At 41.0% G+C, this 26,950-nt stretch overlaps 1 protein-coding gene, 1 non-coding gene and 1 pseudogene across 6 annotated transcripts in view; 1 reads left to right on the top strand and 2 right to left on the bottom strand.

Annotated features, from left to right (window-relative positions):
• The window catches only part of LOC105492024 (heterogeneous nuclear ribonucleoprotein H2-like), a 35,000-nt pseudogene that overhangs the window by 6,401 nt on the left and 1,649 nt on the right, over positions 1 to 26,950 (bottom strand).
• Positions 3,929 to 4,052, bottom strand: LOC112428525 (U4atac minor spliceosomal RNA). The gene has a single exon (XR_003020509.1). It is a non-coding gene; the product is annotated as a U4atac minor spliceosomal RNA (small nuclear RNA).
• Positions 10,950 to 26,950, top strand: part of WTA (WT1 associated protein) — a 29,651-nt gene continuing 13,650 nt past the window's right edge. For 2 of the 5 annotated variants that reach the window (XM_011758850.3, XM_011758852.3), the window contains exons 1-4: positions 10,950 to 11,167; positions 19,984 to 20,021; positions 22,396 to 22,451; positions 25,453 to 25,511. In XM_011758850.3, the coding sequence (XP_011757152.1) occupies positions 19,992 to 20,021; positions 22,396 to 22,451; positions 25,453 to 25,511 (145 nt within the window). In that variant the 5' untranslated portion in view covers positions 10,950 to 11,167; positions 19,984 to 19,991. Of the gene's footprint in view, positions 11,168 to 11,324; positions 11,524 to 19,983; positions 20,022 to 22,395; positions 22,452 to 25,452; positions 25,512 to 26,950 lie in introns of those variants that run through there. The other 3 variants (XM_011758851.2, XM_011758853.2, XM_071096250.1) reach the window with 2 other exon arrangements.

Here is a 26,950-nt window from a genome sequence, read left to right as displayed (position 1 = left end):
GAAGACTGAGCACCACCACTATTTGGTAAAGACCATGATAGCCATGCTTACCTTAGACCACGGGTTCTCATCAAGGGTATGATGGGAGGGGGCAGTATTGAAAATATAGAAAGGGACACTTTCAGTTGTCACATAAACAGAGAGGTGCTATTGGTATCTAGTGGGTTGGTCTAGGGATGCTAAATGTCCACAAAATACTTTTCACACACACACAAATTGTCTTGTCCAAAAACAACAGCACACTTGTTGAGAAACACTGGCTTACAACGGCCGTAATTCATCTCCTGGCCTGAAGACACTATGACTCAAACACAATTTAGAAGTTCCTAGATTGTGCAAGAGGAGGAACATGGCTCCCAGTAGTGTGTACTGGGATGTTGGAAGGAGTACAGCAATGCCTAGTCATTCTGGCAAGCTAAATCCTTTTCAGAAAGCTGCTGTTATTTGTACCGAATGGGCAACCAGGAAAGAATTACAGGGATCAGGACAGGGAAATTCCATGCAAAGTGTGCCTTTATTTTTCCCAGTAAAGGGATTTTTTTCCAGTAGCTGGACAAGCCTGTTTCCAAGAATAATTGACTCTGAGTTACCCATACCTCTGTTACCTCTGTTGACTAACGGATGCTCCTCATTCCCACCAAGGAGTTCAGAATGTTTAAAACCTAATTCTATATTTATTTTTTTACTATTATTATTTTAGAATTAGAGACAGAGTATAAATTTATAAAATAATTTATAGTCATAATATTATTTTTAATGGACACATAATAACTGTACATATTCTGGAGTATACTGTGATGTTTCCATACATGTATACAATGTGTAGTGATGAAATCAGGGTAATTGGCACATCTATCACTTCAAATACCTATTATTTCTTTGTTTGAAAATATTCAAAATCTGCTCTTCTATTTGAAAATATACAATAAATTGCTGGTTATTATAGTTACCCTATAGTGCTGTAAAACACTAGTACTTATTCCTCCCATCTAGCTGTACTCTTGTATCTGTTAATAACCTCTGGCTGTCCCCTCCCTACCCCCACCCTTTCCAGCCTCTAGTAACCACTATTCTACTTTCTACTTCTATGAGATCAACTTTTTTAGCTTTCAATTATCAGTGAGAACATGCAGTATTTCTGTGTTTGGCTTATTTCACTTAATATAATGTCTTCCTGTGGCTAAATAGTATTCTTACATATATACATGGATATGTACATGTATATATATACACACCACATTTTCTTTTTCTTTTTCTCTCCTTTTCTCTTTCTTTCTGGGATAGGGTCTCTCCCCTCTGTCACCCAGGCTGGAATGCAGAGGTGCATTCATAGCTCACTACAGCCTTGAACTCCTGGGCTCATGAAATCTTCTCACCTCAGCATCCCAAGTAGCTGGGACTATAGGCACACACCACCATGCCTGGCTAATTTTTATTTTTTTTTTAGAGATGGGGTCTTACTTTGTTGCCCAGGCTGGTCTCAAACCCTCCTTGAGCAATTCTCCCACTTCAGCCTCCTAAAGTGCTGGGATTACAGAAATGAGCCACCATGCCTGGCCATATATACCACATTTTCCTTATCCATTCATCTGTTGATGGACACTTAGACTGAGTCTTTATCTTGACTATTGTGAATGGTACTGCAACATACACGAGAACGCAGATATCTCATCAACATATGAATTTCTGAAATAGTATTTTAATAATAGCCTAGTAAAAATTATAAAAACCTACTTATTTTTTTTAAAAAAAAACTTAGAATGTCAGAAGTCTTTGTCGTCTGCAGAGAAAATGAAGACTAAACATTATTAGCTTTAATTATAATTTAAAAGATCTAAATGTTCACTAAATCTGAAAGATTAGATACATTGGGTTGATATGCTGCATTGCTGCTCACAGTAAAATCGCATAAGTCAGTGTAAAATCCGCTAGATTAGAAAAAGAAGACTAGGAAGTTTGGTTTGCCTTCCCTATCTGTAAAACCACAAATCTCTATGCTTGACACAAACTAAGGTAAATAAATAATGTTTCTTAGGCTAATTGCTAATGGTGAATAGGAGATAACCTGGCATAGAAGAGTAGAAAGAGCATTCCAGACAGAAAGAATGGACCCAACAGAGGTACTAACTGGTGAAACAGCATGACATGGTCATAGTCATACCAGATGTGAGTTCTTGAGAGCACTGTGGATTAACATTAATGTTTTTAACCAACAACTCTGATCTCTCCAGGATCCCTGGATTTCTGGGTGCCAATACCAAAAGCTAGACTTACTGCAAATTTTTTTTTTCCTCTGTACTTCTGCAATAGATGGAATGTTTGCATCCACCCAAAATTCATGTTGAAATCTTAATCCCTAATGTGGAGGTAGGTGGTGAGGCCCTTGGAAGGTGATTAGGTCATGAAGGTAGGGCCTTCAGGAATGAGATCAGTGCCTTTATAAAAGGGATCTCATACAGCTCTCTTTTCCTGTTTTCACCACATAAGAGATAAGAGAAGTCAGCTGGCGCGGTGGCCCATGCCTGCAATCCCAGCACTTTGGGAGGCCGAGGCAGGTGGATCACGAGGTCAGGAGCTCAAGACCGGCCTGGCCAACATGGTGAAACTCTGTCTCTACTGTCTCTACCCATGTCTCTAGCCGAGCATGGTGGCACATGCCTGTAATCCCAGCTACTCAGGAGGCTGAGGTGGGAAAATCGTTTGAACCAAGGAGGCAGAGGTTGTAGTGAGCCCAGATCTGGAGAGGTGGCTTGCGCCTGTGGTCCAAGCTACTGGAGAGGCTGAGACAGGAGGATCACCTGAGCAAAGGAGGCGGAGTCTGCAGTGAGCCAAGATCATGCTCCCTCACTTCGGCCTGGGCAACAGAGCAAGATCCTTTCTCAAAAAAAAAAAAAAAAGTTATAGGCTAAGTATTAGGCTTAAGGCAAAGAAGTGGCCAATTCACTTAATCTCAATCTAACTCAGTATTATGTTTTGTTTTGTTTTTTGAGACAGAGTCTTGTTCTGTCCCCCAGGTTGGAGTACAGTCACGCGATCTCAGCTCACTGAAACCTCCATTTCCTGGGTTCTAGAGAGTCTCCTGCCTCGGCATCCCAAGTAGTTGGGATTACAGGCGTGCGCCACCACACCCGGCTAATTTTTGTATTTTTAATAGAGACAGGGTTTCACCATGTTAGCCAGGCTGGTCTCGAACTCCTGACCTCAAGTGATCCACCCACCTTGGCCTCCCAAAGTACTGGGATTACAGGCGTGAGACACGATGCCCAGCCTTGTTTTTTCTTTTCTTTTTTGGGGTGGTGGCGGGGGGACAGAGTCTCGCTCCCTCTCCCAGGCTGGAGTGCAGTGGCACAATCTCGGCTCACTGCAACCTCTACCTCCCGGGTTCAAGTGAATCTCCTGTCTCAGTCTCCGGAGTAGCTGGGATTACAGGCGCCCACCACCACGTCCGGCTAATTTTGTGTGTGTGTGTGTGTGTGTGTGTATACATATATATATGTAGCCTGTAGAATGATACTTTGATGGCATTTCCCAGCAATCTTTCATCTAAAGGTTTTAAAGTCCATTGACAGTCCTTGTCTGAGTCAATTATTTCATTAAGGTTTACATCATGGTTATTTTCTAATTCTATATTTTATTCTATACTTATTAGCTGGCATCCTATACTAGAGTTTTTCTTCATCAACTGGGGATAAACCACATTTTTTATTTTTAAAAAATGTAAATATATGTATATATATATTTAGTAGAGACCGAGTTTCACCATGTTGGCCAGGCTGGTCATGAACTCTTGACCTCAAATGATCCACCTACCTCAGCCTCCTAGAGTGTTGGGATTACAGACGTGAGCCACCGTGCCCAGCCTGTATGTACTTTTTAATACACTAATATGTAAATAACTTTGTGTGTGTATGGGAAAGCGGTTTCTCATTTTCCCAAAAATTGCACTAAGGTAAAGCAAAGCTCTAGTTGATTTCAATGTTGTGCAGGAGTTAGTGGTACTGCCCTCACTAGGCACTCATTGAACAGTAGCACAAACCCAAGAAATGGATGGTTGTAAGTAACTTTCATCATGTACTGATATTTCATTCGAAATGGTGACTTGAAGCTGGTTAGATATTGAAACTGAGACTATAGTATGCCTAACTCAGCTGCTCAATATTTATTGCTTATAGTCTTATGACTTTTTTTTGAATAATTATCTTTGCTAGTACTATTAGATTTGCATGACAACCCTTTCTCTTGTATTTTCTGTAAACTGGAAGTTGTCCCACTATTACTGATACTAAATTTGATGGGTTGGTTCAAATGGTGACCACCAGATGGCTCCACTATACAGGTGTATTTTATCTTTTTTTTTTTGAGAGTCTTGCCCTGTCGCCCAGGCTGTAGTGCAATGGCGCGATCTTGGCTCAGTGCAACCTCCGCTCCTGGGTTCAAGTGATTCTCCTACTTCAGCCTCCCGAGGAGCTGGAACTACAGGCGCATGCCCCTGCGCCCAACTAATTTTTTTTTGTATTTTTATTTTAATTTACTTTTTAATTATTTATATTTATTTTTTTTGAGACGGAGTCTCACTCTGTCACCTAGGCTGGAGTGCAGTGGCACAAGCTCGGCTCGCTGCAAGCTCTGCTTCCCGGGTTCATGCCATTCTCCCGCCTCAGCCTTCCAAGCAGCTGGGACCACAGGCGCCCGCCATCACGCCCAGCAGATTTTTTGTATTTTTAGTAGAGACGGGGTTTCACCGTGTTAGCCAGGATGGTCTCAATCTCCTGACCTCGTGATCTGCCCACCTCCGCCTCCCAAAGTGCTGGGATTACAGGCATGAGCCACTGCGCCTAGCCTTTTTATTTATTTATTTATTTATTTATTTATTTATTTATTTTTGAGGTGGAGTTTTGCTCTCGTTGCCCAGGCTGGAGTGCAATGGCGCGATCTTGGCTCACCACAACCTCTGCCTCCCGAGTTCAAGCGATTCTCCTGCCTCAGCCTCCCGAGTAGTAGCTGGGAGTATAGGCATGCGCCACCACGCCCGGCTAATTTTGTATTTTTAGTAGAGATGGGGTTTCTCCATGTTGGTCAGGCTGGTCTCAAACTCCCAACCTCAGGTAAGCCGCCTGCCTTGGCCTCCCAAAGTGCTGGGATTACAAAGTTGAGCCACTGTGGCCTTTTTTTTTTTTTTGTATTTTTAGTAGAGATGGGGGTTTCACTACGTTGGCCAGGTTGGTCTGGAACTCCTGACCTCGTGATCTGCCTGCCTCGGCCTCCCAAAGTGCTGGGATTACAGGCGTAAGCCAGCACACCCAGCCTGTAATTTCTTTTACAATTAGGTAAGTAGCCTGTAGAATGATACTTTGATGGCATTTCCCAGCAGTCTTTCATCTAAAGGTTTTAAAGTCCATTGATAGTCCTTGTCTGAGTCAATTATTTCATTAAGGTTTGCATCATGGTTATTTTCTAATTCTATATTTTATTCTATACTTATTAGCTGGCATCCTATAGTAGAGTTTTTCCTCATCAACTGGGGATAAACCACATTCTTTATTAAAAAAAAAAAAAAAAAAAAAAAAAAAAAAACAGGGTAGGTTGGGAGCAGTGGCTCATGTCTGTACTCCCAATGCTTTGGGAGGTTGAGGTGGGAGCAACACTTGAGCCCAGGAGTTCAATACCAGCCTGGGCAACATAGCAAGACCCTATCTCTAAAAAAAATCAAAAAAAAGCAAAAACACTTAGCCAGGTATGATGGTGAGCACCTGTAGTCCCAGCTTCTGAGGAGGAAGGAGGATCACTTGAGACCAGGAGGTCAAGGCTACAGTGAGCCATGTTCGTGCCACTGCACTCCAGTCTGGATGACAGAGCAAGACTCTGTCTTAAAAACAAAAACAAATGAAACAAAAAACAAACAGGGTAAATGCTATCTCCCTTTAATAACTAATTTTCAGAGTATCGAATTGATGTAATGGACACTACTAATGAGGGAAAAATAGTTTCCCTCTTCTTATTTTCTCTTCTCTGTACTAGATAGCAGATTTTTATTTATTTAGTATTTGCAATCAATTGTATTTATTTTCTTTTTGACGCTAAAACTGCCCTAAATTTGGCCTGTGGGAGATCCTTCAAGCTGGCTCCCATGTCTCTAAAATTTATTTTTGAGAGACTGAAAATACAAATGGAAAATGGCCAGAATATACATAAAAGCAGAATTCTGACCCATTACCTGCAACAACTAGCCCAGTAAACCAACCACCTATCTACCATAAGTGCTGTCCTCCCAGCCTGAAAGCCAAACCTGCTATCAACCAGACTTGTAGGAAATCAGACTCTATCTCTGGTATCTCTGGATTGCTATCTCTGGTAGCAATTCAGGAAGCTAAATAATAACTTCTATGACAATCAGCTCAAAATGGCCAGGACTTGATTAAAAATTGACAGCTTCCCTAATTTTTGTCCCCATTTCTAGCTTATGACCATTCACAGAAAACCAAATATCCTCCTTTAACCAAGCCCATAGGATGCCAACTTGTAGTTAGCTTCCAGCTTCCCCATGCCAACAACTTCCAATCAGGCATACCTGTGAAACCTTTCCTTTTGTCCACTGTAAAGCTTTCCCACTCCTCTGCATGCCTTTGAACCTCTGCCAAAACATAAGGGATGGTGGCTGACTCCCTTGCTATGGCAAGTTCTCAACAGACTTTGCTTTTCTCATTTGGTTTGCAATAAAATGCATCCTATATAGTGACACAATTTGATGAATTTTGACAGATGTATACATCCCCGTTAACCATGACACAGAACATTTCCATCACCCCCAAAAGTTCTCCCATTTTCCTTTCCAGTCAATTCCTTCTCTCTTCCCCTCCTAGTCAACCACTGATCTGCTGTCTTTCGCTATGGATTAGTTTTGTTTGTTCTCCTAAATACAGCTGGCATAGCCTCATTGGTCTAAGCACTTCCTTTGCATTCAGGCACAATGAAATACTTGGCTCATCTTGTACTTTTCCCATCCCAGAGCTGGAATCAGCCAATTCTCCAAAGGAGCTCTGGATCTTTTTAGTGGGAAATGGAATTTAGAAACCAAGATCTGGGTGTTAGATGTGCTCACTGTTACTGTAGGGTGACCATGCCTGTACATCCTGGTTCACCTGGGACTCTTCCAGTTTTAACCGAAAGTCCAGCATCCAGAGAAAACCCCTCTGTCTGTGGCAAACTGGAACAACTGGTCACCCTAGTGCTTCTAGGCCCTTTCAGTCCACAGAACTAGGACATTATTTTTTTTTTTGCAGTTTAACTTTTTTTTCCTTTTTCTTTTCTTTTTTTTTTTTTCTTTTTGATAGGGTCTATTGCCCAAGCTGGAGTGCAATGGTGATATCACAGCTCACTGTAACTTTAAACTCCTGGGTTCAATTGGGCCCCTCGCCTTAGCCTCCCAAGTAGCTAGGCCTATAGGCACAGGCTACCACCCCTGGCTATTTTATTATTTTGTATTTTGTAGAGACAAGATCTCACTGTGTTGCCCAGGCTGGTCTTGAACTCCTAGGCCACTTTGGCTTCCCAAAGCACTGGGATTCAAGGTATGTGCCACTGCACCCAGCCCTCCAGTTTAAACTCAATATTACAGACTTTTTTTTTCTGAACTTCTTAAAATTCTTTTTTTTTTTTTTTTTTGAGACGGAGTCTCGCTCTGTCGCCCAGGCTGGAGCACAGTGGCCGGATCTCAGCTCACTGCAAGCTCCGCCTCCCGGGTTTACGCCATTCTCCTGCCTCAGCCTCCCGAGTAGCTGGGACTACAGGCGCCCCCCACCTCGCCCGGCTAGTTTTTTGTATTTTTTTAGTAGAGACGGGGTTTCACCGTGTTAGCCAGGATGGTCTCGATCTCCTGACCTCATGATCCGCCCATCTTGGCCTCCCAAAGTGCTGGGATTACAGGCTTGAGCCACCGCGTCCGGCCTAAAATTCTTTATATTAATTTTCTTCCCCCCGAGGATCAATGAAATTCTTAAAAATTGTTTAAAATTTTTTTAAAAAGGAGACAGATCTCGCTACGTTGCCCAGGCTGGTCTTAAACTCCTGGACTCTTACCATCTTCCCACCTTGGCCTACCAAAGTGCTGGGATTACAGGCATCAGACACCCGGCCCTTTTCTGAACTTCTTTGATCTTGCATTTGTATCTCATTTTCTCATACACTGCAAGTCTTTGTACACAGTAACATTAAAATACTTATGTTATCCTACCATATGCAGTACAGTTTCAAAACCACAGTAACAATGTTACCATTAATCATAAATCAGTGAAGCTGAAAGCTCCTTTGCACTTTTTTCATCCTTAGGATACACAGTTGACCCTTGAATAACACTAGTTTGAACTGCCAGGGTCCACTTATATGTGGATTTCTTTTTACCCAAACACAGTGGGGCCAGGGACGGTGACTCACACCTACAATCCTGGCATTTTAGGAGGCTAGGTGGGAGGATCACTTGAGCCCAGGAGTTCAAGACCAGCCTAGGCAACATAGCGCTCTACAAAAAAACAGAAAAAAATTACCTAGATGTGGTGGCACATGCCTGTGGTCCCAGCTACTCGGGAGGCTGAGATGGGAGGACTGCTTGAGCCCAGGAAGTCAAAGCTGTAGTGAGCCGTGATCGTACCACTGCACTCCAGCCTGGATGACAGTCAGACCCTGTTCTCAAAAAAGAAAAAAAAAGAAAAGCAAGGGAAGGAAAGGAAGAAAGGGAAGGAGGGAGGGAGAGAGGGAGGGAGGGAAGGAGGGCGGGAAGAAGAGAGGGAGAGAAAGAAAAAAGAAAAGAAATGAAAGAGAAGGAAGGAAGAAAACAAAGCAGAAGTACAGCAGGATGCAAAACACGCCTATACAAAGAACCAACTTTCCCTATGCTCAGGTCTGGGACTTTAGTATGCAGATTTCTGTATAGGCTCCCAGAAGGTCCTAGATGTAATCTCCTGCATATAAGGAAAGACTACACTATCTCAACACAGATACACTACTAGAGTACTGTGTTCAAAAGCTCGGAGGCGCCAGTGGTGGTGGCTCGCGCCTGTAATCCCAACACTTTGGGAGACCAAGGCAGGCAGATCACCTGAGGTCGGGAGTTTGAGACCAGTCTGGCCAACATGGTGAAACCCCATCTCTACTAAAAATACAAAAATCAGCAGGGCATGATGGCACATGCCTATAATCCCAGCTACTCAGGAGGCTGAGGTGGGAGAATCGCTTGAACCCAGGAGGCAGAGGTTGCAGTGAGCTGAGATTACACCACTGCACTCCAGCCTGGGCAACACAGTGAGACTGTCTCAAAAAAAAAAAAAAAAAAAAAAGCCCCAAAGAATAATTATTTTTTCTGTGTATCGCTAGTTGTATTAGTTAAGTTCATTTGTTTCTATTTGCTTTCAACCTTAGGATTTATTTTGTTTTCTTTTTTATTTACTTTTTGGCTATGTAAAACGAAAAATTCAAAGTAGAGAAGTCTTGTCTCCCCTCCACTCTTTCCCACCACTCTTTATAGGTAACTATTTTAAGTTTCAAGGATATCCTTCCAATTCCTCCCCCAAAATAAGTATATATATATAAATATTCATATTAAATATATTTTTTATATATTTAAGTAAATAAAAGCATATATGCTTATTTTTGCTTTTGAATAAAGTGAATACTTAATATACTTAAGTATTTAAGTGAATACTTGATATAACCTGAGACTCATTTCAAAGCAACACGATTATTTTATGAATCTTTTTAATGGCTGCACTGTATTCTACTGTATGGATGCACCATTCCCAATCAGTTCTCTATTAACGGATATTTGGGTTATCCCTAACTTTTGCTATGACAGCACTGCAATAACCTTGTGTACCTATTGTTTCCACGTGTGGAGCTGTACCTTCAGAATAAGGTTACGGTTAGAAGTATAACTTCAAGGTATAAGAAAAAACACAAGTAATTTTGAACTCGACAGAACTTGAACCATTTTTCCCCCACCAGGAAAGGCAATTTCAATGTGTATTTCCATTGTAAGTGAGGTGGAGCGACTTTCTATGTTCATGAGGAACATAGAATTACATAGAACATAAAAAATGACTATTTTTTCTGAGAATCATCTGTTCATGTGCTTCCCCATTTTCCCCTTTGGCTTTTGGACTTTTTGTTTTCAATTTTTGAGAGCGTTTGTGATACAAGTTGCAAAGATTTTCTCCAGACTGATCTGATTCACTGGGAACACACTATGGCCATCTGGAATGTACTTTAATCTTATCCTAATAGATCACCCTACTACAAGACACTCCTTTGGGGATGAACAGGTTCGAGAAAGCCGGCTAAGGACAGACCAATCAAAAGAATTACGTACTCCTCTAGTAAGTGTTTAGAGACTGCTTCTTCAGGTAACACCGCCCTTACTCGGCGGTCCAGATGGCAGTCTTGCTTCAGGGAGTCTACTCCACTTGCAGGACCTCTTTGGTTGGGTTCACTAAACCTCACAGGGCCGCCTTCCCCACGTTCGAGTTAGCAAGGAGCCCTCAGCCCCGCGGACACAGCGCAACCTCCGACTCCGGAGAACAATAGCTCCTTGATGCGTCTCCAGAGATGTCAAGGAGGAACGAACCCAGCGGCCAGAAGGCTGCGCCTCACGACTGAAGAGAGGGAGGACATCGGATTCTAAGTTCCCAAAACTTACAGGTGAGCTTCTGCTAAGAGAAAAGGCCCGCGGCTCGCCGCCCACCGCTTCCCTCCTGAGGTGGCACCTGGTTCTCCGGCACGCGGAAGCATCACGGATGAGCGTCGCGAACACAAAGCGGCCAATCACGCGCCGCCTTCGCCCAGATCCCTCCGCACGAGGCCGCCCCCGCAGCCGCAGGTGGCCCCGGCGAGTACGTCCACCTTCCCTTCCCGTGATGCCCTGGGGCTGACCTCCGACCTCGCTGGCCCGCCCCTCCCTTCGGCCGCTTCCCTTACCGCGCTAGCTGAGCTCCGGCGCCCGCGGAGCTCGCGCCAGGCTCCTGGGAAAGGACGGGGCGTATTACCGGGGAGCAGCTGCTCCATTGCGCCTCGAGGCCCCGATCGGGCTAGGCTGGCGGCCTCCCTCCCTTCACCTTTCCTCTCCTGGCAGGGCCCGGCGGCGGGCGAGTGACTGCGGCCACGCCTGAAAGGCGACTCTTCTGTGAGTGGGCCAGAACGCGAACATGGCGGAGCGGGGAGGCTGGCGGGAGGCGGGAGGCAGTGGCGCTGGCCTGCGGCGAGTTTGGGCCGGCTGTGGGGCGGGGCAGGGCGGAGCGGAGCCCGGTGGCGGGGCGGGGCCGGGCGGCGGGTCCTGGTTTCCTCCCTCAGCGCCATTTTGTGGCAGCGAGACCCACAAATAAAGGGGAGCGCTGGGGTTGCGGCGGGACTAGGAGTGCGGCGGGGCAGGCGCCAGAGCTGTCCGGCTGCGCGGGGGCCCGGGGGGCCCGGGCGGCAGGGCAAGCAGCGCGGCCTCGGCCTATGCGACTGGCGGCGCCGGCGCGGCTTCTGCCTGAAGAGGTAGGTGCGGGCCGGCTGGCGGGAGCGGCCGCGGGGGACCTCCGGGGCTGAGGGTTGGGGCGCAGCCGCCCCCGGCCGGTAAGAGGCTGGCAGGGCCCGAAAGGCCACTCGGGCCCGGCGCGGCACCAGTCTCGTTATCCGCTCTACCTTCCCGCCAGCGGGGAACACTTCCGCCGCGTCGAGGCCATTTTATCTCCGTCCTCCGTCCCCAGGGCCCGGGGTGAGAGGGGTGCTCCGGCGGCCGGAGAGACCGGCCACTCACGGAGGTCGGAGGATGCCCTCCGCGGGCTGAGCGGCGGCGCTCGTTTTTTCCTCACCTCGGTGTTGCTCCCTCCACCTCCCTTGGGCCTCTCCCGAGTTCAGCAAGGAAAAAAAGAAACGTTCGTTCCCTACATTTCATGTCACGCAGTAGGATGTTACTGCAGCTGCGTTCTCTTGTAGACTTCCATTTTTAAATGAGTGCATGCATTCTGAGGAAAGAAACTGAATTATTTGCAGATTTTTGTGAAATCCAAGTCTTACGTTGGATCCCTGTGAGACAGTTACTACATTATTTTTTTAACCTTTTTTCATAAGTCAGTGTACACGTAGTGGAAAAGGCCAAGTTCTTGTTTTGATAAGGAAGTCACTTGGTTGGTTGATCCCAAAGGACTAGCTTAACATTATCAAGGACTAGCATAGCTGATTATGTTAAAAAAAAAAAAAAAAAAAAACTGTTTAGTTTGGTAGGGAAATACTTCGATTAGTATGTTACAGTTAGAAGTTGTATTTGTGCCTATTTTATCTAGTTTTAGTTAATTCCATTGCTTCGGAAGATAAGTGGACGTCATAGATCCGTCACACGGTCTCGTTTTTTGGATTTTAAAATTTTGACCATTAAGTTTTCTACGATAAACATGTTGTGGTCATTTAAAACCGTAATTTAAAATTATGAGCGAAAAATCTTGTCAAGGTGGATACATTTTAATTCATTCAAGTAGCATCTGATTAGGCAAGTCCGCAGGTTGGCTTGTGATAAGGTTGAGGTTACATTTTACAGGTTTGGATAGGTGTGTTTCTTACAGTGCTTTTAGATCTTAAGGTATCTTAAGCAGACACATAGTTTAAAAGTTCACTATTTTTCGTACTTTTTCAGTGGCAGAATTTGTACAAGCTACCAGAATGTCTAACTCCTAAAGGATAAAAGTAATAATAATAGGGTGTCCCAGGCACAGCTTATTTTTACATGGCTCTTTTATGTGTAGCTTTTCCAATTCAACGTTGAGTCATGTTTGCTGAAAATATTTTTGTGTATTGTTTGTCAGAAATAAGCTGGTAGAGATGAAACAGAAAATATGTAAAAGCCCTATGATGTGGAGATGAGCATTGTCACAATTTGTACAGTACAGTAAAGCGTTCAAGGTCCCCTGTGGTCTTGTATGTAGTATTGAATCCCTTTGAATATATTGTTTAGCAGTTTAGATCATTATATATTTGTTTCTTGCTCGTCAAAATTGTATGTTAGTAGGTCCTTCAGCAAAACAAGACTAAGATAGTGTTTTTAATTTTTTTAGTTGTCTCCAACTTTGCCTCTAAATATTTTGTTTCTTGTAGTTACTAAGCTTAACACAGAAAAACTTCTCAGTATCTCCACAATAGTATACTTCATTGTGTGTAACGGTATTCCATCTAACTAGAATATAGTGCTATAAATATTTTCTGCCTTTGAAGATACAGTTAGTAGAATTTAATCTTTTCTAAGTGCACGTTGAAGTTGCCTTTTATGTTCATATTATGTTCATATTTTGTTTGAAAAATCTATTTGTAGCATTTTTATTGTGCTGAAAGCATTAATATTTGCAGCACTTTGTGAGGCAGGCAAAATTATCTTTTTGCTGACTTGAAACTGCAAGAGTTAAAAGACTTGCTTGGAATCACATATGGCAGATAGAGGGTAAGGAAAAGATGGCCTTTCAGTTCCTCATCAGTACCTTGCTCCTACAGTGTCTGAAGATTGATTTCTTACATTCAGCTATGATTTGTTTCACCAAGGTACTGTGTCTTCTTACTGAAGTTGTGTTGGCTGGCGCCTGCCTCTGTTCAGAGGGAACTGAGTTACCTGACTTTATGATGCTGAGAGCCAGGAAGGTACTGGGATCTGGGATCTTAGGCACCTAACCAGTCAAGACTGAACTCCATACTAAGCTGTTTTTCTATGTTAAGACATCAAGAGTAGATGGTTGTCCTGATATTCTGAGATATATTATCTCTGAATTATCTACATAAATAACTGAAACCTTTTCGTGTTATAAAACTAGTCAATCATGTTACCACCTTTTTGGGTGGCACCAAATTTGAGACCCTTACCCCAATTTATTAATAGTTGTTTTAATCACCTAATAGCTAATCACCTAATGACTCACAGTCATTTTCATCCTGGAAAATGGGAACTAACTTTGACTTTGAAAAGTGCTGTTATTCAATGTGTGACTCATAAGAACTGAGCATATTTTATTATTTTCCTTCAGGATTCAATTTTAATTGACTCCAAATGATGTTATGGTCATTCTGTTTTTCTGATGTGACAGTAGATTGTTCTGAAAACCTGGAATATTCATTGTCTTTATGAATCTAGAATTGACTTTAAATGGTAATTGTTTTTGTCATTTGCGCTTAAAAAAAAAAAAAAAATTGCCCTGGGGAATACCAAACTTCTCAGTACATTCTTGTGGTGTGAAAGTCAAAATTGCCAATTAGGTTCTGTTTTGACCAAATAGTTGAATGTTGTTAGATAGTTGTAAATTTTGAACCTGTTCTAATTTGATTTTGCCAGATGGTGCATTTAACTTTGTGACATATCATGGACTTTCAAGGAACGATTTACTTTTCATCAGATTAAAGTTGAGAAAGGATTTTCTTTCTAAATGCCGAGGCTCTGAATTTCCCAAGTTGGATACCCCAAACAGCTGGAGTGATCTTAAAAGGGACTCTGAGAATTGACTTAGGAAGCATACACATTTATCCAAAACCTGTATTTACTCCTGACTTACATTACAAATACAGAATTTTATTTTTAGAGAAAATTTCAGTAAAAATCTCCATTTAATTAAAATCTACTCAACATCAAACTTTTTAAAAAGAATGTAAGCCAATGTCAAGTTCGAGACCAGCCTGGCCAACATAGTGAAATAATGTCTCTACTTAAAAAAAAAAAAAATTAGCTGGGCATGGTGGCGCGCGCCTGTAGTCCCAGCTCCACAGGAGGCTGAGGCAGTAGAGTCGCTTGAACCCAGGAGGCGGAGGTTGCAGTGAGCCAAGGTCATACCCCTGCACTCCATCCTGGGCAACAGAGAGAGACTCCGTCTCAAAACAAAAAAAAAAAGAAAAGAAATTTCAATAACTGTAGGCTGGGCATAGTGGCTCACAACTGTAATTCCAGCACTTTTGGAGGTCCAAACAGGAGGATCACTTGAGCCCAGGAGTTCAAGACCAGCCTGGGCAACATAGCAAGACCTCATCTCTACTAACAAGAAAAAAAAATTAACTGGGCGTGGTGGTGCACACCTGTGATCCCAGCTACACAGGAGGCTGAGGCAAGAGAATCAGTTGAGCCCAAGAGATAGAGGCTGTAGTGACCCATAATCGAGTCACACTGCACTCCAGCCTGGGCGACAGAGTGAGACACTGTCTCAAAGAAAGGGAGAGAAAAAGAAAATTTAAGTAACTTCTGTTTAGAATTCTAAATATTGGAGATGCCAAGAATTCTGCAGTAAGTGTTAGAAACAGTCAGGATGACAGTATGACTATTATCTGCAACCTGTGAATTATCTTTTCAGGTGTTTCAAGAAACACTGAGTCTGTGTTTTTGATGGGGAGAAGGAAACTAATTATTAAATGCCCATTTTGTTCCAGTTACCATGCTAAAGATTAATGTCTGTCTTCAGAAATAGCACAGTATTTGGACCCTGGTTGCAGTAATTCTCTTTGAGGTGGGGAAACTGAGGTGCAGAGATTTTGCTACTTTTGTATTTGCAAAGTTGACACCCTGTTTTAGAATACCAAGGTTATCAGAACTGTCTTCATGTGTTTCTCAGTCCTTTTAATGCCCTTTAAAAACAGATTATCATCTCGTTGCTAACTAAGCTTACAGTTAATTTTATTTTAATGGAATAAGAATATGGATACCTGTCTTTAAGAAGAGGGTAAGCAAGTAAACTTTATGAAGAAGCAAGTAAACTTTAAGAAGAGAGTAAGCAAGTAACTTCATGATGCTGAGAGCCGGAAGGTAGTGGGATCCGGGAAGTATCAGGTTGTAGAAACATACGCAGACAATCCTTGCCAAAATCCTGGCAAAGGAATTTGAACCCTGGTGTATGAAAAGTCTGCCCTTTGCATACTCAGGTTTCGCATGCCATGAATGCTGTATTTTTGATCCGCGTACTGTATTTTTTATCTGAGTTTGATTGAAAAAGATCCACATATAAGTGGACCCATACAGCTAAAGCCTGGGTTGTTCAAGGGCCAACTATAATAACTTTCATAAACTGGAATTTATATTGAATAACATCAATGATACTTTAGTATTACAACTAAAATTGTACATACTGAGTAGGTAGGATACCAAGTAACTAGATAAAAGGTATACCACCTAGCCTTAGTGATAAATACAGCTGTTTTCAAACTGTCACTCTCTTACCACAGTACCTGTTATATGAAGTTCCTGGTTGGTTCTCAAAATTTTGTGTTTGCATATACATAGATACAGATACTGATATACTGGTTAAATATGTACAGCTAAAATAGCTAAAATTGTCTTTTAAGATTTTTTAAATTAAAAATATTGGCCGGGCATGGTGGCTCACGCCTGTAATCCCAACACTTTGGGAGGCCAAGGCAGGCGATCACCTGAGGTCAGGAGTTCGAGACCAGACTGGTCAACATGGTGAAACTAAAAATACAAAAATTAGCTGAAAGTGGTGGTGGGCCCCTGTAATCTCAGCTACTCAGGAGGCTGAGGCAGGAAAATCGCTTGAACCCAGACTGCGGAGGTTGCAGTGAGCCGAGATCGCACCATTGCACTCCAGCCTGGGCAACAAAGACTCCGGGGTGGGTGGGTGTGTAAAATTAATATTTCGCTCTAGAAAAATTAGAAGGAAATGCCATTTTTGATATCTGAGTTCTAAGACTTCTCAGTCTAATGGAGTGGATGCGCGTGTCATGCTAAAATAGAAGTAGTTAGACATGTGGAGTTAAATATGGTGATGGTTTCTCAAATGATTAAAATGACTGCCACCAGGTTAAAGTAGTTACAAAGCAGCTTTCTATAATAGCAGCAGAGATTAAAAACTGGGCAACAAGGGTCATAAAGTAGGCAGGAACCAATTTAAAGAAAAAATATACATTTTATTCATAGTACGGTTTACGTCTTCATAGGACAGAGTGACTTGCTCAGTGAAACAGACTGTATACATTTAGCTCAGAAACAAATAATATACTGAGGTTTTTATCAGTTTACTATATCCCTTGAGAAAGATTAAAGAGGGAAGGCAGGGTGCAGTGGCTCACACCTGTAATGCCAGCACTTTGGAAGGCAGAGGCAGTTGGATTGCTTGAGCCCAGGAGTTCGATACCAGCCTGGGCAGCATGGTGAAATCCCGTCTCTACCAAAAAGTACAAAAATTAGCTGAGTGTGGTGGCACATGCCTGTAGTCCCAGGTACTCAGGAGACTGAGGCTGGGAGGATCACTTGAGCCTGGGAGGTCAAGATTGCAGTGAGCCATGATCGCACCACTGAACTCTGGTCTGGGTGACAGAGCAAGACTGTCTTTTAAAAAAAAAGCCTGGCACAGTGGCTCACGCCTGTAGTCCCAGCACTTTGGGAGGCCGAGGTGGGCAGATCACCTGAGGTCGGGATTTCAGGACCAACATGGAGAAACCCTGTCTCTACTAAAAATACAAAAAATTAGCCGCGCGTGGTGGCGCATGCCTGTGATCCCAGCTACTTGGGAGGCTGAGGCAGGAGAATCACTTGAACCCAGGAGGTGGAGGTTGCGGTGAGCCAAGATTGCGCCATTGCACTCCAGCCTGGGCAACAAGAGTGAAACTCCATCTCCAAAAAAAAAAAGATTAAAAGAGAGAAAGAAGCAAGCCAGTAACCTAGATCAATTTATGATTTTTTCCTCTGAATTCTGCTTTCTTCAACACAATTTACTTAATCTGAAAACCAGGATTTAATAACAGTATGTTTAGAATGTTTCATTTATAAAGTAGAGTTGAGATTGTACATAGTATAAAAAATGCTGTTGGATGGTTATCTCCTTTTGAGGAATCTCAAAATCAAGTGGGAGAAATCAAGTAGTTTTGGTGTGTGTGTGTTTTGTTTGTTTTAATGAGAGACAGGGTCTTACCACATTGCCCAGGCTCGTTTCAAACTCCTAGGCTCAAGCAGCTCTCCTGTCCCAGCCTCCCAAAATGTTGGGATTACAGGTGTTAGCCACCACACCAGCCTCAAGTAGCTTTCGAGATGGCGCCACAGCACTCCAGCCTGGCAACAGAGTGAGACTCCATCTCAGGAAAAAAAAAAAAAATTCAGTTTAACATACCAAGCTTTTGGTCAAAGTTCTAGTAGTTTAGAATTTGTAGTAAGTATGGGTAAGTAAAATAAACCATAAATACTGTAAAGTAAAGGAACATTCGTGACTGTGCTATTAGAAATAATAACTAGGGCTGGGCATGATCCTTGCATGAATAGTCTTAGCTACTTGGGAGCCTGAGGTGAGAAGATGACTTAAGAGTTCAAGACTATCCTGGGCACTCTGGTGGGTCCCTATCTCTTAAGAAAGAAAGAATGAGAATAACTAGTGTAAGAACTAATTTCTTAATTTGTATAAATTATTAATATGCTGGTTGCAATTTAGATGCTTTTTCAAAAGATCACTGGTACTCAGAACCTGATTCAATTTTTTAATCCTCATAGAATTTTTATATAAAGATTTTATGTTTGTCAGGTTAGCGCTTCATGTTGTATGCTTCTTTTTTCCGACCTTGTATTTTAATGTGATGCTTAAGGTACGTTTATTACACATCTTTTCTTTGTCTTTTTTATATTGTGTGGATTTGTAGAGTTTAATGAATAATAGCTGCTATTAGCATTCATTCTAAAAAATAGCATAATAAAGTGTTCTCTACTTGAATTCATTAACCTATCTTTGAAATGGGGTTAAGTGAATTTTGTATAATAAAGAAGCTAATTTTGAGATGCAAAATATTTGGCATAAAATTAAATACTGTAGGAATATTTTTATTAAGGTGTGACATACCTGTGTATGTGAATTTTTGTTGTTTGTTTGTTTGAGATGGAGTCTCTGTTGCCCAGGCTGGAATGCAGTGGCGTGCCATCTCGGCTCACTGCAACCTCCACCTCCCGGGTTCGGGCAATTCTCCTGCCTCAGTCTCCCTAGTAGCTGGGATTATAGGCGTGTGCCACTACTCCCAGCTAATTTTTTTGTTTTTAGTAGAGACCGGGTTTCACCATGTTGGCCAGGCTTGTCTTGAACCTCTGACCTCAAGTGATCCACCCACCAGCCTCCCAAAATGCTGGGATTACAGGCGTGAGCCATCACACCCAGCATATACATATATTTCAAAATATAGGCCGGGCGTGGTGGCTTATGCCTGTAATCCTAGCACTTTGGGAGGCCAAGGCCGGCAGATCGCAAGGTCAGAAGTTCGAGACCAGCCTAACCAACAGGGTGAAACCCCATCTCTACTAAAAATACAAAAACTAGCCAGGTATGGTGGCTCGCACCTGTAGTCCCAGCTACTTGCGGGGCCGAGGCAAGAGAATTGCTTGAACCCAGGAGGCGGAGGTTGCAGTGAGCCGAGATAGCACCACTGCACTTCATCCTGGGCGACACAGTGAGACTGTGTCTCAAAAAAATAAAAATATATAATATATCTAAAAAAAAACTATTGGGCAGTAGTAAATTATGACTGTGGTAGGTACTGCCTTGCTTTAACAACCTAATGCTATAAAAGGAAGACTTAAGCTGGTATTACCCTTTAATAGCCCTTTAGCAACATGGCTAGGATACTACTTGAGGTCAGTATCACGTCTGTGACGAGACTTTCATAGGGGGATTGTAATAGTGTGATGAGAAATTATATTTCACTTGACCCTTTATGGCGACATCAAATGATTTGAATGGCTGATCAGCTTTTTTATGAGGGAATTTGTAAAAACTACCCAATAACTATAATAATGGAAGATGTTAACAGAGGAAGATCTGGGTGTAGAGTATATAGGAACTCTGTAATATCTTTGCCACTTTTTGTAAATCTAAAACTATTTTTAAATTATTTAAATTGTAATTACTCGACAGTAATTTAGTTCACTAATTGATTTGAAAGAGTCAGTATTTTTTGTTCCTACTTTCACTGAAGAAAATCAATTGAACTTGTTTTCCTCAACTTTTTTTTTAGGATTCAAGATGACCAACGAAGAACCTCTTCCCAAGAAGGTATGGGTTTTGGTTTTGGGTTTTTTGTTTTGTTTTGTTTTGGGTTCTGTTTTGTTTTTTTAAGCAGTTGTAAGCACTTTTTTTTAAAAAATAGACTTGAAGGATTATCATTGTTTGCTTATTTCTCATTTCTTTGCCTTTATAACAATAATAGCATTGGAGCTGTACAATGTGCTAGATATTGTATCTTATATCCAGTATATTTTTAGAATATTTTCAGATTTTGGAAAACTTTAGTTATAATAATATTCCCATGGTCTACTCTTAACGTTCATTATGTGAATATTTCCAGCTACATATATACAAATAACGTCAAAAATGGAAATCATGAGTATATTATTCTTTTCCTAGTGTAAATCCCTTTGATTAAAATTAAAAACTACTTTATTTTTAAAAAATGGTTATAGCTAGTTTTCAAATTCTACTTTTTTCTCTGAAATTTTGTTGTCTAGTCTCAATCTCTCCCTGCTGTGCATTCCTACCTCGAGTTTACTCTTACATACACACACAGTGGACGTTATAAAAGAGCAACATAGTCTCTAGGAGGAATTTGTGATTCAATTGGGAAAGCAGGGCATGTGCTTAACTAAACTGAATATTTAAGTGAATAGATACTACAGAAGTTTCCTGTTGTGGAGTGAAATTACTCATAAAATGAGTAAAGGATTGTACTATACTTTCATAATCTGAGAATTACTACGTGTTCCCTCTGGTAGCCTTTGATTTTCCTCCCTTGGAACAGGGTCTTGCTCTGTTGCCCAGGCTGGAGTGCAGTGGTGCAGTCTCAGCTCACTGCAGTCTCCGCCTCCTGGGCTCAAGTGATCATCCCACCTCAGCCTCCTGAGTATCTGGGGACTACAAGTACGTGCCACCACACCCAGCTAATTTTTGTGTTTCTTGTAGAGATGGGGTTTTGCCATGTTGCCCAGGCTGGTCTCGAACTCCTGGGTTCCAGAGATAGCCACCTGCCTCTGCTTTCCAAAGTGCTGGAATAATAAGCGTGAGCTGCCTTTGGCAGCCTTTTAATATATTACACTACGATAGTCTCCCCCATTCTATTTTATGGTAATACTATTTTACTGGTTAGTATTACAATTTGAAACATTTTTAAGGAAAAAAAATTAAGTGAAATAAGGAAAATACTAATAAAATAAGGAAATACTAATAAAGCCTTTATTTTCTTTTTATTTTTTATTTTCTAAGACAGGGTCTCACTCTGTCGCACATGCTGGAGTACAGTCGTACAATCTTGGCTCATTGTGGCCTCATACCCCAGCTTATGCAATCCTCCCACCTCTGCCCCCCCAAAGTAGCTCAGACTACAGGTGTGCTGCTACGCCTGACTAATTTTTGTATTTTTTGGTAGAGATGGAGTTTTGCCATGTTACCCAGGGTGATCTTGAACTCCTGAGTTTCAAGATATCCTCCTGCCTCAGTCTCCCAAAGTGCAGGAGGCATGAGCCACAATGCCCACCAAAGCCTTAATTTTATACTGAAGTAGGAGAGGTATCTCACCTTTACAGCCTTTATTTGGTATAGTGAATATACTGTTTCTTAATTTTTGAAGCATGTCAGCTTATGCCCTTGTTTCAACTTTTTATTTCCAAATAATTATAGATTCACAGGAAGTTGCAAATAAATGTCCAGAGAGGTTCTGTGCAGCTTTCACTGAGCCTCCTTCATTGTTAACATCTTGCATGACTAGCAGACATCTCTAATAACTGAAAATCAGGGAATTGACATTGGTACAATCCACAGAGCTTATGCACATTTCACGTTATACTTGTACTGTTTGTGGGGGGAGTGGGGAAGAGCTATATGCAATTTTATCATGTCTAGCTTTGTGTAACCATCATTAATCGAGATACATATCTGAACTATTAGCATAAAACTTCATTGAGTTATTCTTTTGTAGCCACATCTACCCCCTCCTTCCCCATGCCTGACCCCTGGCAACCACTAGTTTATCTCTATTTCTATAATTGTTATTTCAGAGTGTTTATATAAACGACATCATGTAGTGTATATCTTTTTGAGACCGTTTTACATTCTCACCTGCAGTGTAGGAAACTTCAATTTCTCTGAATCCTCACCAGCATTTGGTGTTGCCGCTAATTTTTATTTTAGCCATTCTAATCAGTGCGTGGTGATACCTAGGATTTTAATGTGCATATTCCTAATGATGATGCCCATTGTTAAGATAACAAATAGTTTACCTTAAAAAAAAAAAAATTTTGTAATGAAATAATCTTTTTTTAGTGATAAGTATGTACTGAGCTGTTTAAATCTCACACTCAGGAGATGTTTCATAGGTCTCATAGAGCTTTATGTCTTCAGGAAGATCACTCAATTCATATTGTAATTCTCTTTATAGGTTCGACTGAGTGAAACAGACTTCAAAGTTATGGCAAGAGATGAGTTAATTCTAAGGTAAAATGTTATTTGTTCAAAAATAAAATCTTTGTATAGAACATTGTATTATGCCTCTACACTGTAATTGTCTTTGTGCCAGATACTGTTTTTAATGTTGTTACATCCTCAAATAATTTAATGTACTTTTTGAACATACTATGACCTATTTCTTATATTAACACTGAGGAAAACGTAACACTTTAGAGAACTACTAGGAAGCTATAAATTTAACAAATATATGGCTTGTTTTGTGTAGTTTTTCTTTTCGTGTTTAACATTTGAAAAAAAAAGTAATCCTAAAAGATAAACTTATATTTGTGGAAGAAATACATAATTTACTAATGAAGTGAGGTTACTTTTTCTTATTAGCGTGACCAGCTCATTTAACTTCATACTCTTCATTTTCTCATCTGTAAGTTGAAGGGGTTGGGTTAAGTTATTTTTAAAGGTGACTTCCAGTTCTGAATTTCTGTGGTTATCTTATAAATGTCTTACAAAAGCAGATTGTCAGGTACAGCATATAATCTTTATAGATTGTGTAAGAAATCAGGAAGTAGGATGTTCTATGTTTTATAGCTTTGATAACTTTTAGATAAAAATAAAATGAGTATTTTAACAAGCTGAAAGCCGGGGAGAGAAAAGATGTTTTGTGAGATAGAGTAACAGATTTTGTTGTTTCCTACAGTGTGACAATTTCCTACTTTGACCTTTGCACAGCTACTGTATTATGAACACTTTATCTTTTTTTTTTTTTTTTTTTTTTGCCATAATCTCATACATAGGACAGTTTCCATTGCATACCTTTGTCTTCTTGCACATAAAATTTAAATTGTTGGTATTCTAAAACACTCTGTCTTACGCTGAAGTAGATACTTAAGATACACTACTACTCAATGCTGGGTTTTTTGTTTGTTTAACTATTAAAACAACAACACATATGTTAAAACAACATATATACATATATATAATGTACATATAAATTATAATAGAGGTGAGGTGTTGCTCAGGCTAGTCTTGAACGCCTGGCCTGAAGTGATTTTCTCACCTTGGCCTCCTGAAGTGCTGGAATTACAGGCATGGGCCACCATGCCCGGCCATGATTTTTTTTTCCCCTACCTCTGGCATTGTACACTTCTTTTTATGCCTTCTTACATAATTGCTCTGGTTAGTCTTTGCAGTCATTTTCTTGATTTAACTGTAGGAGGGGAAAAGTCAGTAATCTTAATAAAGAATCATAGAAATGTTGTATTTTAAGATACCTTTAAGGTTTCTAAATTATATGCAGTGTTATTACCTTGCAGTCAGTTTAACATCTTTCCTTAGGGAGTTCTCATGTAAGACTTTTAGGTGGATTTTTTCCTCTTTAATTTCCTTGGTGATTTTAAACCAGCTGCTACTTATTTAACTAGTCTATACCTTCTGTCCTTGTGATATACATGTTCTTGCATCAGTTTTTATATTTTTCTGTTCTTCTAAAATAAATTGTTCTTTTATAGTCTCCACTGAGACGTTTCTCTTATACATCCCCAAATATTTGGTAAACTGTACGTGTCCTAGGTTGTAAGTGCCGTAAAAACAAAGCATGACCTTAGCTTAACAGTAGTGTTTATATAGAAAGTGGATTAGTTTGGTATTAAGAAGGTTTTTCTTTTTTTGAGACAGAGTCTCGCTCTGTCGCCAGGCTGGAATGCAATGGTGCAATCACAGTTCACTGCAACTGCCGCCTCCAGTCAAGTGATTCTCCTGCCTCAGCCTCCCAAGTAGCTGGGACTCCAGGCATGCGCCACCATGCCCTGCTAATTTTTTTGTATTTTCAGTAGAGACGGAATTTCACTGTGTTGGCCAGGATGGTCTCGATTTCTTGACCTCATGATCCGCCCGCCTTGGCCTCCCAAAAAATCCCCTGTTGGGATTACAGGCGTGAGCCTTTTTGTTCATTATGTTGTAACATTATTAACTCATGGCAAGCCTGTTTTTAAGATTATAAAATGGTTTTCTAAAGCCAAATTTTAATTAACTGTACCTGAAGAGCAGCTTGAAAACATGGCTCTTAAGTATGCAGGAGAACAGACATTCAGGGCAGGGTACTTTCCATTAGGAACTGCCTAATAAGTCTAGGAAAAATCTTTATTGCTAAGAGGACTTAGCAGTGTATATATTCAGGGTAGAGAAGTATAATGAAGAAAAACGGTGCCCTTGTATTCCGATAGCGTGTGGCATGCAGGTTTCTGCCAGTTAGATGTGATTGTTAAATTACAGTCTTGAAAAATGTTGTATTCTCCCCCTGTGTTTACAGGCAGAAATGGATATTACCTTGAGAAGAGTCACATGGTATTTTCACAAAAGAGCCAAAAAACCTTCAATTCTACATAATTAGGCACATTTCTGATATGCCTTTTGTTCTAAGGGGACAACATATGAAAGTAGCAGTAGGATTTTTTTTCTATAATCCAGGATTATCCTGAACATCACCAGTGATACCAAAGTATCAAACCAAATCTGGAGTTTGATCTCACCCAGAGCACGCTTGGCATGTTCTCAGCAGAAAACACCTTCTCTATATATCTCCTTTTACCTGTTTCCTGTAAAATGGGAAGGAATAATGAGTGGACTACTTTATTATCAGTTAAACTAGATTTGGGCCAGGATGTGGTGACTAAGGCCTGTAATTTCAGCAGTTTGGGAGGCCAAGGTGTGAGGATCATTTGAGCCCAGGAGTTCAAGACCAGCCTGGGCAACAGTGAGACCCCCTCTCTACAAAAAATTAGCCATGTGCCTTTGGTCCCAGCTCTACAGGAAGCTGAGGCAGGGATATCGCTTGAGCCCAGACCCTGTTTGTGCCACTGCACTCCAGCCTGGGGGACAGAGCGAGACTCTGTCTAAGAAAAGGATTTAAAATGAAAAATCATCCAGCAGAATGCTCAGTATTACTAAAATCTGTGAGTTTATAGATATCTTCTAGTTTATTTAATAAAAGCTATTTTATTATAACAACTCATGTATGGATTTTTTTTATTAGATGGAAACAATATGAAGCATATGTACAAGCTTTGGAGGGCAAGTACACAGATCTTAACTGTAAGTTTGAGTTTTAGCTTCTTAAAGACTGAATAATCTCCTTTTGATCGTTGTTACAATCAAAAGGGTAATTGGTTTTATTAAAGCAAATGTAATTTTTCTGGTGTTTTATTATAAGAACTATACAGAGGCACTTTTGGGTGCAAGAAAATATAAAGGTGAATGAGACATAGTCATTGGAGAAGACAGACATGTAATACTCATGTAATGGCGTGACTTAGCAAAATTATATGCAAGGTTCTGAGTATAGATACAGTAACTCAGAACTACTTGAAACTTTTCTTACCTGTCCCTAACCCCTTCTACATAGGAATTTGACTTGAAGCGTGAGTTACTAGTCTAGAAGAGAAATAAATAGAAGCAACTAGTAACAGATTTATGACAGGTTAAATTAATATGTATAACTTAATTATATGTAATATATATTTACAAATTTTTTAAATCTGCTGAAAATAACAAAGTTTATCATTTTAAGCCATTTTAGTCTCAGTTTTTACTGTTTGAACCACATACTATTTGTTGAGTATAAAAACCAATATATATTGTTTTCTAACTTCAGAAGGGTTAATACCCTGAAATTCTAATTTTACGTGACTGTGTTATCCAAAGAAATCATGAACATTATGAACGATTAAGGCTGGGCACAGTGGCTCACACCTATAATCCCAGCGCTTTGAGAGGCCAGGGTGGGAAGATACTTGAGCCCAGGAGTTTGAGACCAGCATAGGCAGCATAGGGAGACCTTGTCTCTACCAAAAAAAAAAAATGAGTCAGGAGGATCACTTGAGCCTGAGAGGTCAAGGCTACAGTGAGCCCTGATTGTGCCACTGGACTCCTGTCTGGGTAACAGAATAAGATCCTGCCTCAAAGTTTAAAATACAAATTGTCCAGCAGTTACTATCATATTATTTATTTGTTTGTTTATTTGAGACAATCTCGCACCATCGCCCAGACTGGAATGCAGTGGCACAATTTGGACTTAGTGCAACCTCCACCTCCCAGATTCAAGTCATTCGCCTGCCCCAGCCTCCCAAGTGGCTGGGATTACAGACATGCACCACCACGACCGGCTAATTTTGTATTTTTAGTAGAGATGGTGTTTCACCATGTTGGTCAGGCTGGTCTCAAACTCCTGGCCTCAGGTGATCTACCCGCCTCGCCTCCCAAAGTGCTGGGATTACGGGCGTGAGCCACTGTGCCCAGACAGCATTTTTATATTAAATAGGTTAAAACATACTCATCAGGATTTTGTGCATACTGTAAAACACAAATGTTTCCTGTCTTCTGTTGGGAATAGATGAAACTATGAAAACATAATTCAGTTGGTAGTCATGGAGCACTATGACACCTTGCCTTCTAAATGAGCTGTCATGACCAGGAAATAATTTGCTTGTTATAAAAGTAGTTAGGATGGAAATTAAAGACTTGATTAATTTTTT

The sequence above is a fragment of the Macaca nemestrina genome, chromosome 5, assembly GCF_043159975.1.
Source record: "Macaca nemestrina isolate mMacNem1 chromosome 5, mMacNem.hap1, whole genome shotgun sequence".
Classification (NCBI taxonomy): Eukaryota; Metazoa; Chordata; class Mammalia; order Primates; family Cercopithecidae; genus Macaca; species Macaca nemestrina.
Note: the sequence above shows the minus strand (reverse complement) of the source record. Positions and strands in the feature narration are given on the sequence as shown.